At 43.2% G+C, this 15,631-nt stretch overlaps 1 protein-coding gene across 1 annotated transcript in view; it reads right to left on the minus strand.

Moving 5' to 3' along the window:
* The window catches only part of SYT10 (synaptotagmin 10), a 40,358-nt gene extending 25,735 nt beyond the window's left edge, over positions 1-14,623 (minus strand). The window contains exons 1-2 of the mRNA XM_074539092.1: positions 14,324-14,623; positions 1,428-1,785 (exon numbers count right to left, since the gene is read on the minus strand). Of these exons, the coding sequence (XP_074395193.1) occupies positions 1,428-1,785; positions 14,324-14,474 (509 nt within the window). The 5' untranslated portion in view covers positions 14,475-14,623. The remainder of the gene's footprint in view (positions 1-1,427; positions 1,786-14,323) is intronic.
* Positions 14,624-15,631: the final 1,008 nt, after the last annotated feature.

A 15,631-nucleotide genomic window follows, 5' to 3' on the forward strand; every position in this document is an offset into this window, starting at 1 on the left:
TTTTGTTCCTCTGTGTTTAGTGCAACAGTTGCAAGTTCAGAATTATTGGAGTGTTGTGTGAATGTTCCTCAGTGTTTGGATGCTGAGCTCCTGTTCTGAGCAGATGGATACAGTAGCAGGAACCAGGCACAGGCAGGGTAATGTGGCTTAAAGCCAGCTGGACAGTCTCATAATTCAGGAGATGCTTGGGCTGCTAAAGCCAGTCAGTCAGACCTCCTCTGGCTGGAGTGCTCTCATTTTGGGAGCTTCATGTGCCTTCCTGCTGGCTGGTCTGTGAGGCTGGAACAGCTGAGAAAAAGCACTTGAGCACTCACTGCCACAACGAGTGCACTGAGCTGGCAAAACATTGTCTTTAGGGCTCCCAGGAGGCCAGCAAAGCATGTGCCCACTCAGTGTAAAGCATGTGTCTTCTCCTTCTTTTGCCTGTAATTATTGTGAATGTGAGCCTTTTTTTGTGTGTGTGTTTCTTTGGTTTTAGTGGGTTTTCTCATGTGGTTGGTTTGGGGATTTTTTTTGGTAATATATCTTTCTTTAGCAAACAGCATTTTGAGAAAAATGCTACTTCCTACACAGTACCTGTACTGTAACTTATGGCATTACACAATACTTCTGGTGCCTCTTTCAGCCCTAATTTTCCCAATCTTTGCTTATAAAACAATCCCCTTTTTATTTCAGGATTTGATCTTTGCAGTTCATTGTTTGTTTCCATGCATTAAATTTCCTAACAGTGTTTGAAGGAAGTCCCATTTGAATCTATAGGTCCCTACACATCTTCACTGCTTTTCAATATGAAGTGGCACCTGATGCAAAATTAAAGTTTGTGTCCTCCACTTTAATACTAAAGAAACCACTAAGGAATGCTGCATGCTTTTCATTTATTTGTAGACCTATATGGAATCTGTGCAGCTTTAAGATCAGTCCATAAGGATCTGTATTTTTAGACTGGAATTTTAATTCCTTCACAATCAGCAAACCATGTCTTCAGGAAATGTGCCATTAACAATGAGTCTATCACTCATTTGGTTGAAAGGGAAACTTTCATCTGCAAAAACAACTGATGCATCTATAAAAAACATCTCTGTGAAAATCTAGACTCGCAGTTCTTTAAAAAAGCACTGAAATATGTTTTCCTGTAATCAAAACCCAAAAGGGAAATGCTTAGAGTGGCAACAGCTATCTTTGCAAAGTAGTAGAAGATGTAGATTTCACTTTCATATGTTAAAATGATTATGTAACTGAAGGTACACTAAATGTTTCAGAATATTCTGTCCAAAGAACAATGTGGCTTCACATTCACATGACTGATGTTTTACCCATAACTTCTAAGAAACCTGTGACTAATCCAGGAATCCTGGAAATTTTCAGCAGTGTTTCTGTTCTCCTTGTTCCTGGGAGAGGTGCCATGGGTGTGGGTGCCCCTGACCTACCTTGATGAGGACGTGGGCTCTGTGATCTGCCTCTGCATCCTGGCATGTCTGATCAGGTGCTCCTTCAGCGCGTTCTGCACCTCTGCTGGGATATCAGGGGAAGTGTGGCTGATCTTCAGCGCTGCTTCGAGCACCTTGGTCGTAGCTTTCCCATTTTCTTTGACTTCCTTTTTCTCGCTGTTCTCCAAAGCCTCCGTGGGAGCGCTGGAGTTGCTCTGTGGGACATTGCTGGCACTGGAGGTCAGGGGTTTGCTCCTCCAGCAGGGCCAGCACAGCTTCCAAAAGACAAAAAGCGAGACCACCAGCAGGGCGAGCCCGCAGAAGCTGACAACCACGGCTAAGAGACTGACTGAGACATCTGCAAGGAATTAGAAACAAAAAGCATCGTGACACACAAACAAGCAGAGAAAAAAAATTAAAAATTATACAAGCAAGAAGATAGAAGTGTTTTTATTATTATGTCTGTGTAGAGCTTTAAAGGTTGTGAGTTGTTGAGTTGGTTTTTTTTCTTTTTGATATCTAAGCCTGTACCTTTAAGATTTTATTATTTTATAATTTTTTACATTTATTATTTTCTTTATTATTTCTTTATTGTTTTCTAATATCTCCTTCACAAATATTCCTTTAGCTGTTCAGGCCAAGGGCCAGTATGTGTATCACTCACCACATACTCAGACATCCTTCTCAGGAATTTTCCTTCTCAGGAATTTTCCTTCTCAGGAAGTAAGGAAACAACCCCAAAACCTCCCAGCCACTGTTGGCTAAGGATGTTGAGATCACTAGATGTAAGAAATATTGACCTAGTTTGCTAAAGTGAAGTTATTATAATCAAATAACAAATATCCTCACTGAGATTTAAAGCAAACACAAGAGAATTCTGTTCTCAAATCCTGATTTCCCATTTTGAAAACAAGCACCTATATAGACAGCCTTATCCTGATGGGTAATGTTCACATCCCTTTGCTTACTGGCTTCAGATGGAGGACTCAGATGCTGAAAACACCAACAACTTTCATTTCAGTCACAGGTTGTTGATGCTTAGTTCTTTAGAACACATATTTAGAATATCAAGAACACGTTGATGGAAAAGTTAAGCCACAGTCAACATTTTCTATCAGTACACAAGAAGACAGATTAGATCTAAACTGCTAAAGGCTGATGCACAAATTTCTTTGAGATTTGCCAAACTTCTGACTCTGTGTGCCAACTGCTTCAGAAACATTTTAAACCCCAACATTTAGGTGTAAATAGGAACAAGATAAAGTCTGTCATAAATAAGAGATTTCTGTGGTTAAATCACCAGCTCTGGAATAAGGCTGTGTCAGACCAAGATAGCACAGATATATCAGTATCTACAATTATGCTGTGGAAATGCAGCTGGCTTCAGAGAACACAGTGAAATGCCCCGAGCTGTACAGAGATCATGCTGTACACTGAGCTACTCTGGCTGCCCTGTGTTTGACTTTTGCTGCCAAAACTGCTTAGAATATCCAATAGCCTGGCCAGAGATAGGAGAACAGATTTCATAGCAACAAAAGTTCATGGACACACACGAGTTTTACAAGATGGTGGATCACCAGGACTGCCAGTTGATCCCTAATTAGGAGTTTTATTCTATGTGACATGCTTCCATTTGATTTTTCCAATATCCTGTAATATTATAACCAAAACATCCCTTTTCTTTTCAAAACAGGCTTTTATATTCCTTAAAATTATTCACTAAGCCCTGCTTAAATATCCCTCAAGTAATGGCTGCTGCTGTTTGTTACAATGAGTTTTGACAGTTTAACAGCTAATACTTGATTGTGTCCATAACTCCAGGCTACAGGCTACTAAACTGAACCACTGGAAAAGTGCAAGGAGGGTTTGAGCATATTTTTATAGATTTTCATGTGAGCATAAAGGTATGGATTAGCTCCATGAAACATTATGTACCTCACTAGTGCTTATGAGAATTGAAGACAGAAAGATGAAGCAGAATGATAAAGATAAAAAGCTGAAGGTGAAAATTTTTCAATGTTTTCTTTGTTAATATATAATATCCAGATGCATCTCTCAGTAACAAACAGAACTTACAGAACCAAACTGAACCAAACAGACCACTTTTCATGAAAATGCATGAGAAAAGCAAAAATGTATAGAAAATGTAGTCTGGAGATTATAGCCTTCCAGCCAATTCCTAGTCAGGGATCAGGAATTACAATAGGTAAATGATCATTCTTAGAGGGTGGTTTGGATGTGCCCTTCTGTTTCAGAGGATGACAGGCATTAATGGCAAGAAGAGAGGCTCTTGCATGACCTCAGTTCCAGGGAATGGTCTGTAATGGATTGATTGACAGATGCCAGAGGCCCATCAAAGCTGCTCTGTCAGTCCCCTCCTCAGATGGACAGGGGAAAAATATAACAAAAAAGCTTGTAGGGTCAAGATAAGGGCAAGGAGAGATCACTCAGCAATTACTGTCATGGGCAAAACAGACTTAACTTGGGGAAATAAATTTATTACCAATCAAACCAATAAAACCAAGCCATAAAACACTTTTCTACACCTCTCCCTTCTTCTGGGGCTCAACTTCACTCCTGCTTTCTCTGCCTCCCCCCTGCAGCAGCACAAGGGGAAGAGCAATGAGACTGCATCAGCTCATCACACATTGTCTCTGCTGCTCCATCCTCTTCAGGACTCCTCCTCTCCTGTAGTGTGTGGTCCCTGGCAAGGGAGCCAGTCCTGCACAAACTCCAGTGGAAATCCTTCCCATACACTGCTCCAGGGTGTCCCTTCTGCTTGGAGCAGACCTTGGGGAACACACTGCTCCAGCATGAGCCCACTGCAGGGTCAGCAGTCATTGTAGATAATTTTTCCCCCGATGAGGGGGAGAGAATGATGTGTCTGACTCCATCTTATCAGAAGGCTAATTAATTACTTTATTATACTGTATTATTCTATATTATATTACACTATATTACATTACATCTAAACTGAATCTGCCAAGTACTCAACTGCACTCAACAGCCCAGAATCTCGTGACTGTCAGCGGCACTTCCGACACACACATGCTAGGCCCTGATAGGCCAAGGAAACAAATCGCCATCATTTTGGGTAAACAATGTCCATATTGCACTCTACTTTTGCACAAACACAGGCACAGCAAATGATAATAATTGTTTTTCCTTTCTCTGAGGTTCAGAGAATGTGAAACCCAGAAATATGCTTGGGAAGAATTGTGCCTTGCTTTTCTCTGTGAAGAGAAATGTAGTGACAAGAAAAACTTGCCAGCAAACCTGCTCCAGTGAGGGATCCTCTATCTTTCCACAGGTCCACAGATCCTGCCAGAGGCCTTCTGCAGGGTGGGCTCCTCACAGGGTCACGGCCTCCTTTGGGAATTCACCTGCTTTGGGATTGGGATGGGCTGCAGCAGTGAAGACCTGCAGTGCGAGGCACCTTGCTCTCACACCTGGAGTGTAGCCATGACATATTCTGAAAAATCCTTTCCTTAGGATTTTTTCCTCCTGAGAAGCTGAGAGGCCTCAGGGACAAAATGTAAACATTGATTATCTGCTGCTGTGGAATGCAACAGGTGCATCTGTGATCGGTCTCATGTGGTTGTTTCTAATTAATGGCCAATCACAGTCCTGCTGTCTGGACTGTGTCAGTCTGTCACAGGATTTTGTTATCATTCTTTTTCTGTTCTTAGCCAGCCTTCTGATGAAATCCTTTCTTCTATTCTTGTATTCTTCAATTTAATATAGTTTTAATATAATATATATTATAAAATAATAAATCAGCCTTCTGAAACATGGAGTCAGATCCTCGTCTCTTCCCTCATCCTGAGACCCCTGTGAACATGGTCACACTGGAGCTCCCCCTTCCCTCCTTCTTCACAGACCTTGGTGTCTGCAGAGTTCCTCACAAATTCTCACTCCCCTCCTCCAGCAGATGATGCACAGAAGATATTTTTTCCTCCTTTCTTAAAGCAACCCCTGTGTGTGGAGGGCTCGGCCTAAGCCATCCTGGAGCCGGTTGGCCTTGGCTCTGTTGGACATGGGGGAATCTTCCAGAAGCTTCCCACAGAAAACCCCCTCCTGCCACCAAAACCTGACCAAGCAAACCCAATGCACAGTCAAAAGTGAATTTAATATATTCCTACAGAGGCAGGCCTCACTGAGGAACCTTCTTTGATAGATTGGACCAGACCAATTGTCAGGCAACCTGGACAAATTTTTTTCTCTACAAAAAGTGGAACTCATGAAAATGTTGATGGTCCACCAGAAATAAATAAAAATTAAGGAAAAAAAAGAGAAGAAAACAAAAATTAAATTCAATTTTGGGTGATTTGCAATATTGCCAGCTCAGTTTAGGGACAGTTGGCATAATTAGGTTGTATTTTGAGAGGAAGACTTTTAGAACTGAAAAATTGTAGTTTTTTTTTTTTCCATTTGGAAAATGCTGAAGGAGGATGTTTTAACAACTTTGAAACTGCTGGAAACATTTCAAAACCAGAAATATGAAAATTGATCCCTTCCAGCAGAGCTTCAATTTGATGAATAGATACTATCAGCTGAAAAACATTGCATCAAAGCATTTCTAGCCAATTCTAATTTAGGTTTTTCACTGCAAGACATTTTTCAAGCCTTCAAATAACTTCTTGTCTCCTTTCAACACCTACTCCTGTACTTCAACTTTCTCTAAGCTGTTTTTCTGGATTTCCATTAAGCTACTTCAAAGTTGAAAAAGCTCCTGAAATCCTTACAAAAAATATGTTTTATATCTGTAAAATAATCCCATGAAATATTTAAGTCTTACAAGCAGAGATAAAGAACTAATTCTATAAACAGTTCTAGTCTCGTTTTTTTGCTATTTTATTAATAAATTAAACAGCCTCACATGCTGAATTTCATAGTGCAACAAATACAGGAAATATTTGAATTGCAAGAAAAATTACCAAAAAATAGTTCATTACGAAAAACTACTCAATTACATTTATTGCCACAATTGCTAAAAAACAATCACTATGCCATGAAATAAAAATTGACATAAAAATCATAATGTTCAATGTCCTTCCTTCGGTCAGTCACTCAAGTGGGCAATTATGAGACATTTGTTGTTATGTGAAGAGCGAAACCACCTGAAGAGCAGTCAAACCCTGGATATGCCTCTTATATTAAGGTTTTATAGGATGTTTGGTTCAAGAATGCAGAACATTAAGATGAAGTTCTCCAGACTTGGAGCTTCTTCACATCCCTGCTAAGGAATCCTGATTGGGAAAAAAAAATGGGTACTGAAGGATGGATTTACCATCAGACCAGGGCTGCACTTCACATAAAAAAGTATTATTGCAAGATATAGAACTAGTGATAAATTCAAAGACTGACTAAGTTTTTAAGGGCAGACGAGATAATGCTGGGACAGCATTAATTGTCAACATTGTTAATAATGTTCTCACTGGTCCAAAAAAACCCAAAAACAATCTTGAACAACTCTTTCTGAACTGGTAATTGCAGATTGTCTGCAATGATTTAGATTTGCACAGAACAGGACATCCCTCTGAAAATTCAGAAGTATTGCAGAATTATGCATTTCCCATTCTTGTTCTCATGATTGGTATTCTCAGGAATGTCAAGAATATCTTTTTGCCTCACACCATCCCCTTCTAGTCAGTGGGAGACCTTCCAATGGCTTCATTTCACTCTTGGTGAACTCCCTTTATTGATGTTTGTCCTAAATGTCATATTTCTAGTCTTGATAAAATTTAGTAATTGAAAGCATCCTGTTTCCTCAGGGTTTTGTAATTAAAAGTACTCATTCAAGATATGAATTTTTTGACAATTTTATATTTCTTATTTAAGAAAATCATGTCTATTGAGAAGCCTCAAAAATTCTCTGTATTTTTATAAACACCCTCTGATACATTTCTACCAAAGAAGTCTTCTTGATAGTCAGTTTTTTGTATCAGGCAAGTACTTCAGAAATATCCCCATGTGTTACTTTTTTTTCTTTTCTGTATGCTAGGTAATGTCTTGAGTATTGGGTTTGGTACTATGGATTTCAAAAAGTTTTTGTTTGGAACTTTCCTCAGAAAAGTTCTGCCCATAGATCTGTTTACAAACATGCCCACTGGCAGACTTCCATTTCCAAACCAAATTAAGGTCACTTACATTTTAGGCAACATATGCCTAAATTGAATTTGGAAAAACATGCTCCACAAACCCATGGTATTGGATGGAGACAGAAACACCACACAGTGCTGTGATGTGGGTGCCCAGGTGTGTGAGGGTCAGACACATCTGATATGAACCACTTTAAAGAGAATGGATTCTTCCCAGAAAATGAGCAGCGGTGAAAGAAACACCTGGGGAAAGGAGGGATCTAGTCTCTTCTGGCCCATTTCTTTGTCTACATCTGCTCTTGGTTCCCTTAAATATTTAAAGTCCAATGTCTGCAACCTGTGTTCAAACATATTTTTTTTTAAGTTTGAATTTGTTCTATTGTTCATCAAGCCATTCTTTCCATAATAAAGGAAGTATTGTGTATGTAACACCAGGAGTCAGCTCAATCAGAAAAACGAGTGTCTCTGATTTTCTAGGATTTGAAAGGAAGCAGGGCCCTTGTAAATTATAAAAGGTCTGGGGCCAGTAAATCTCCCCTATCCCCATGCAGATGAACTAGCTGGTTCAACCCATCATTTCTGCTGTTAGGTTTCTTTGGGGAAATTTTAAGCACATAAAACCTTGCTGGTATTAATTTTAACTCTGCATTAGCAGATCATCCACAATTAATCCTGTCTCATCCAAATCCCTTCAGATGGGGACACGATGCTCTAGTGTGCCTCAGAAAGTGGCAGGTGCAGCGTTTTGTATTTTCTCTCTCAATCTGAACCTGTCAAAACACCTGACTTAGATATCAAATGGCAAAAAAAGCCTTTCACTTAAAAGAGTAGGTGTGACCTCCTCTCCTGTTCCCATGGAGAAGCATCCTTAGAAGATCTTTCTCAGACTTTTACTCTGGCCTCATTGTGAATGTGTTCCCTCCCTGTTAATTCATTCTGGTGTCTGAATTTTTTTCACTCAGCCGCCACCATCTTCTGGCTGGTAGATCACTTAATGCTAGCAGAATTCTGTGATAGCTTTTTTTCCTGACAGGAGGGGAGCCAAATGAATTCAGGGATCACTGTGATTTACTACATGATCACAGCATGGAGAATTATTAATCTCTTGTCAAAATCAATTTATCTAAGCTATATTAGAGATGATGGGTCTCACTTTTGCCTGGCTGGGTCTGTAAATTTTTGGTCTTTACTCTCAAGGCTCTTTCTGGCCTACATGCTTTTCTGATTGTTGATTCTCACTTAATCTCAACAGGAGGGACTCTCTGCTAGACCCACACCTGCCCATTTAGCTTTCCATTAAATGAAAAAAAAAAAAACCCAACAAACTACAGCCTTATGCTTGTGCAATTCTCACACTTTTGAGGATCTCTTTGTGTCTGCAAGAAGCCCTCACTATCCTCTTTTAGTCAGAACACACTATGAGCTCACTGGGCTGCTGCTCACCACAAGCACACCAAAAGCTGTAAGGAGGTTCCTGCAGCTCAAGTGTCACCTTTGAATTGTCATGGCTATGATTATTCTCACCCAGCATTATGTAACAAACACCTCACACATATGACAGGACCCAGGGAAACACTATGTCTCTTCATCATCTTTATAGATTTGTTCTCCAGATGATATAAATCTTTCTGTATTTCTCCCCTGTATTTCATTATGAAATGCGTATAGAGTAGGATTATTTTGTAAACCCCTTTTTTTTTCTGTGTATTGCTACTGTCTGTATTGTTGTGACTGCCTTCACATTTTCTGTAAATAAGTCTGTTCTCAGTGGTACTTTTACCCCCTTGGTTTTGCCTTTATGCTGCCGAATTAGATGTATTTCTGTATTTCACAGCTTATTAACACTGATTTTGTAAGTTATGTTTTTTAGTTACCCTGCACTTTTTTTTCCCACCAAGCCTTACTTCTCTGATAGCAACATTGATCTAACCAGGTGATGAACTGTATGGTAAATAATTTGGTCCGTCTGTTACCTGTTAAAATGTTTATTATTTGATTTTCTCACATTTCTCTATAGCAGAGACACAGTTTCATCTCTCTGTAACAGAATGCTCACTTGTTTCACACAACAGTTACTTTATCACAAAGAAAAATGCTCCTTTCTTGTATGACAGCCTGATCACAGTAGCCTTCACATTTGTCCAAGACATTTCTCATCCCCTTCATGCTTTGGCACAGCTGAGCAGAATTTACAAGCACTCTGTGGGGTAAATCTGTTCTTTTCCCTCCCCTAAATAGATTCAGGCACAGCTCGCACTGCTTGTGGATGTGTGTGCACTGTGTGCATGAGCACAGCGTGTTCAAAGGAACCAGGACTAAATGTAAACTAAATCAGCTGCCACCCAGCAGGCTGAGAGCTGTCAGAGAAGCTTCTGACAGCCAACCGGAGGCACATGGCAGCTACAGCAGGAGGACAAAAGGCATTGCTCTCCGCGGAAGAGTGAGCCTGTGTTACACACTGGCCATGGGCAGGATGCTCCAGTGATTTCTTACTCCCATTTATAGCAAACTGGGTAGGGTTAAAAACTTGGTATGTTAAACTGTTATGTTAACAGAATAACTGTCAGTAGAATATTTACATGAATAACAAATGATCCCCTAGAAGCTGACACTCTTTGCATGGTCAATTTTCAAAAATCAATTGTCTGACAAACAAAGGAGCAAGAGTGAACATCACTCTCAGGATATTCACTACCCGTTCTAGTGGACTAAAATATGCCCTCAATGTTTATAGCAGAGCTGGGTTTGCAGCTCTGCAATAAACATTTGTCACCCATGGGAACTGATAATGAGAGAGTAAAGTTTTGCATGACCAGCTGGCCTAAAAAAAGGCAAAGAGCACAAAGGGCCCACCATTTGCAGAGGACATAAAATGAATTTTAAACATGTGTCCCTAGAGCAGAATGTCCAAACTCCTTTCATTATGCTGTATGCAATTGGCTTAATCTTCAGAAATGCTCACAACTGGGACCTTTGATGTGCTTGGTTCCACTGAAAATGAGGAGGGATGCATAGCTGAAAAAAATTAATTAGAGTCCTTTTTTAATGAGATAACCTGAGCCAAGATACCAGTATAACCCCACTGCATATTTGACTTTGGGACAGTTATAGAAAATGAATAATTTAATAAGTTTAGAGATAAATTTTATTATGTGAAATCCTGCACATCCAGCTTCCATTTATTTTCTACCTTAACTCTTATAATTGACATCTTAATTATTTTGCCCAAATGTACTGGAGGTGTAAAATAAAAACAAAACAGCTGCACATCTAATTGTGCATTTTGCCAAAAATGCTCTAACTTTCAGAAGAAAGCTCACAGTCATCTAATCATACAGAGGTACTATAAACCTAAACATCTTCCTAATCTTTTCACTTGAGCATTCCCCCGAGATGAGCAAAATAATAGTTCTTGTCATTGCTGGGGCAGAAAATATAACAGCAGATGTTTATATTCACTAGTCTAAAGTTCTTAGAAATTTACTAAATTTTCTGTCTCATGAAGATTATTTGCTATGAGTTCTGCAGATTGAGTGTTCATTACACTAAATATGATCACCCTTCTTGACCCCAGTAGTGAGCAGTAATTGTTGAATAATCAGTAATTTCTTTGAGGTAAACCTGTTTCCTTATTGGCAGGAAACCCGAATCTCTCTCCTTTCTGCTTTGTTACACTCTGCCTTCCCAGAGCCATACTCACCATTTTTTTTCTTCTGACTGTATCTCCAGCTTCCTCTTCTTTGTTTATCTTTTTTTATGCTTATTTCTCTCATCTAGGCATATACACTATTAAAAAAAAAAATCACTGCCCAGCGTCTCTGCTTTCCTCTGAAACTTCTTGGGTCATTGGGTCAATATTGTCTCATATTTTGCTTTGAGCCTGTGATGCATCTTCTGCCTCACAGAAGTAGCTGATTCCTCTGAGAAGCTGGGCTGCTTTTCATGGTCTGGCTGAACAGAAGGCTATCCCCACACTCACTAACATAACCATACCAATGCAGTTCTAGTTGCATTTCACAGTGTTTTCAACTTCCAGAACATGTTTTTATCCTTGTGTTAAATAGAAATGGTTTCCTTTCTTTTTTTACCATCTACTCCTTTACTTTCTGAAAGATTGCTTGCACTGTTCTTTCCTTTTCAAATATGTGTCTCCTCATGGTTTACAGAATCACTGAATTTTCTGAGTTGGAAGAGACCCACAAGGATCACCTAGTCCAACTCCTGGCCCTGCACAGGACCATCCCCAAGAATCACACCATGTGCCTGGAAGCATTGTCTAAACACTTTCTGAGCTCTGTCGGGCTTGGTGCTGCTTAGATTTCTCTCGTTTAGTGACATCTCATTAGTGATTTTTGCCTATTCTACCTTTGTGATACTTTTAGGTATCTTTATGAAACAAGAAAAACAGAATGAACTCAAAATTTCCACCTTTAACGAGGAGGATCCATCGTTGTTCAGTGCTCGGGACATTACCTTTATCCATAGAGATGACAAGGATCTCTATGTGCATTTGAAGAGGAGATGTGGCATCGCTCACCTTTCAGTGGCACCACTTCTCTCAGCTTGAACTGTATTTAGAGTATTTCTGCTCATAAAATTGATGCAAGTTATATTTATATCTTGTCTACCTAACTGTTTACATGTTAAAATATTGTCAATTATCAGCAATTACAGTGTGTCTGGTCCTCCTCTGGAGACAGAGTATTACTATATGTTCATTAGCAGTGTTGTTAACAAGATAATGCTCAATATACTGTGCATCTCAATAAAGTTGGCACCCATCATCTAATATTGGTTTTCTTTTAAGGGGGGAAAACTGAGATTTAGGAATTCAGCTGAGATGTGGCACTCAATGGTTACAGCTCCTGTTAACTATATTTTTTCCCTAATCCAACAACTGTAAGGTATTACAAATGGAAACCAAAGAAGATTGCTGACTTTCAAGAAATGCTTTAAAAGCAGCTCATCTTGTTATACATAATGCAGCATTGAACCAAGTGTTGAAGATTCACATTTTCTAAACAGCATATCTTGGTTTACCTCATGGAATGTTTTGTGTCCTTCATATCCCACCTGTTTATACACCGACTTTGCAGAGCCCAATTTTCCAGGCTCCATAGGGTAGTGCTGTTTTCATTCAACCTTCTCCCATTCAGACCACGCAGGCTAACACAGAGCATGATCAGAATATTCATGATCCGTGCTGGGGGAAAGGCTGCAGCCCCCTCACCCCTCCTCGCCTTGCTGCCCTGCCCCGGTGGCTGGGTTTGGCTGGGCTGACTAGGGCAGGGTCAGACAACAGTGATTTTGATCTGAGATACTACAAATAACCCCAAATTTGTGGTAAAATCTGTGGGTATTGAAAGAAAAGGAGACACCAACAAAAAGCCCATCAGCAGCGGCAGCAACAGCGCAGCTGGGGCACACGCTGAGAACCTGCTGCTTTACATGACCTGGTGTTAATTTATTTAATTTGCACTGTTACACTTGGCATTTGCTGGCCATAATGCAAGCTGTTCATTTGCATTTATGGATAGACAGTAGAGGTTATCAATCCCATCTAGCAGAAATTAAGCACAGAACTTTGAGCAACTTTCAAGCCCTGTTCTGAAAATAAGTGCCGAGGAAAACAAGGTGTCCAGAGAGCAGCACACAGGACAATGTAAAAGGGCAGAGCTGGTTCCAAAAGGTGCACAAAGTCCAGATATCAGGGACCAAAGGCACCACTATTAGAACACAAAATCTTAGTTTCAATATGACAATTTCCCTGAATTTGGAACGTTTAAATTAACCCAAATTTTCTCCTCCCACCCTATCCAAATTTTCCTGGGCAAGTGTCCCGGGCCGGACCGAAGCTCTGCCCTGACTCCACAGGTTCCCAGCGCCTGTCAGACAGCTCTCCTGCCTCCCCCAGCGATGAGCGGAGAGGATGCAAAGCCCTCCAGCCTCACTCAGAAAGGGGAGACTGCGAGGCGGGACGTGCCGAGCTGCGCCCGATCCCTGCCGGCTGCTCGCCCTGCCCGGGCCACAAACGCAGTGCGGGCAGCCAAACGCACAGGGACAGCGGGGACAAGAGAGGGGACAAGAGAGGGAGAGCGGGTGCAGCCCACGCGTGGCGCGCCTGGGCACCGAACCGCTGCCAACCCGTGACAAGAGCACGGACCGCAGCTTTTTGTCTCCCTTTCCACCCGTGACAAGAGCACGGACCACACCCCACTGACCACCCATGACAAGAGCATGGACTGCCGCCCTCTGTCCCCCTTCCCACCCGTGACAAGAGCACAGACCGCAGCCCTGTGCCCACCCGTGACGAGAGCATGGACTGCAGCCCTCTGCCTCCCTTCCCACCCGTAACAAGAGCACAGATCACAGCCCTCTGCCCGCCCGCACGGCCCCGCTAACACATGCAGCAGCAGCATCCCGGCTCCGGTCTTTCCGTACAAACTCCCGTCGTGGGGAAGGACAACCTCGCCGAAGCGGAGCTGCGGGTGGCAAACAAGCGAGCTGCGCGGGAGCGGGGCCATGTCCGGCGGCGATTTCCGTCCCCTGGGCACCTGTCCGTGCTTCCCGGCCCCACGCCCGCTCCCTCGCTCGCTGCCCCCGCTTTGCCCCGCCGCGGCGCTCCCGGTGCCGGCGCTCCCCTCAGCGCTCCTCGGCGCGCTGCGAGAGGGAGCGGATTTTAAAGCGGACTGCGTGCCTGCCCCCCTTCCGCCCCCTCGGCACGCAGGGAAAGCGGAGGGAAAAGTTGCGCTCTCCGACCGCCCACGCCCGGCTGTCCGCCGCCGGTGCCGGTACCTGTGCCGCCGATGCCCTGCCGGGCGCTCTCCAGGGGGAAGATGCCGGCGCACTTCTCCCGCTCCACCTGCCCGCCCAGGCACAGCTCCGAGATGATCTGCAGCGCCTTGTGGCAGAGGCTGCCCACGCCGTCCTCCGCCGGGAAACTCATCTTGCGCTCCGGCCGCCGCCGCTAGGCCATGGCCGGAGCGGGACGGCTCCGCGCCCGACCCGCGCTGCCTCCGCGGGGAGCGGAGCGGGGCGGAGCGGCGGCGGCGGCGGGAGCGGCGCGAGTGCTCCCAAGAAGTAGTGAAGGAGCGGGGGGAGGCAAAAAAAAAAAAAAAAAAAAAAGAATAAAAACGGGGGGGGGGGAGGGAAAAAAAATAAAAAGAGGGGGGAAAAAAAATAAACATCCACTTAGCAACGCCTTTTGTGGCTCCGGGCTCCGGCAGGCGGCTCGGCCAATGGCAGCCCGGCGCGGGGGGCGGGGGGCCCTCGCATCCCCCGGGAAACTTTTCCTTCCCCCGCCCCGCGGCCCCGCTCCGTGCGGTGCGGTGCGGAGCGGTGGGCGGAGCGCGGTCCCCGCCCGGCCGCAGCACCCCGGGACAGCGGGGGGACAGAGGGGACAGCAGGGACAGCGGGGACTGCGAGGGGATAGCGGGAATAGCGGGAATAGCGGGGACAGCGGGGACAGCGGCGCGCTCCGGGCGCTGCTCCTCGGCCGCTCACCACCGGAGCTGGTACTCGCCGCTCCGCTCGTTCTTCCCCCAGCGTTTCTTCCGAGGTGACCTCGGCGAGGTGATCTTCACTGCGTCGAGTAACTTCACTGACCAAATCACCGTCTCCGCTCCGCTTCCCCGCGATCGACATTGACTCTGTCGATTTCTTTAACTTCTAAAGGAGTTAGAGGAACCTTACTGTTGTCTGGTCTGTTTCCTCTACAAATTCTGTAAAGTTGGGTTATTTTCTAGGTAAAAAAGTTGTAGCGATAGTGTGTGTTTGTATATACTTCTAAAAATCAGCGCAGTGTGTACCGCTAGTGGTTGTTTCAGTTATTGGCTGTGGAGCTGAGCAAGACTTCATCTGTTAACTTGTTCATCTGCTTACTGAAATTCTGACACAATTTTATGTTTCTGAGGGAAGATTCCTCTAGTTTGACTGCATAAATATGTCTTGCAATGCTTAATTCTAACGAGGCATAGATGGAAGGATGTCTGCCAGCAGTTTACTTAGCAGCACTGCCTGTAGTCTGCTGCTTGGGTGTCTTGGTTTCATAGGCATGAGAAGTTAACTTCTGTGCTGCTGTGGTTTTTTTTCCCTCTGGATTTT

This window comes from Zonotrichia albicollis, chromosome 4 (assembly GCF_047830755.1).
Source record: "Zonotrichia albicollis isolate bZonAlb1 chromosome 4, bZonAlb1.hap1, whole genome shotgun sequence".
NCBI classification, from domain to species: Eukaryota; Metazoa; Chordata; class Aves; order Passeriformes; family Passerellidae; genus Zonotrichia; species Zonotrichia albicollis.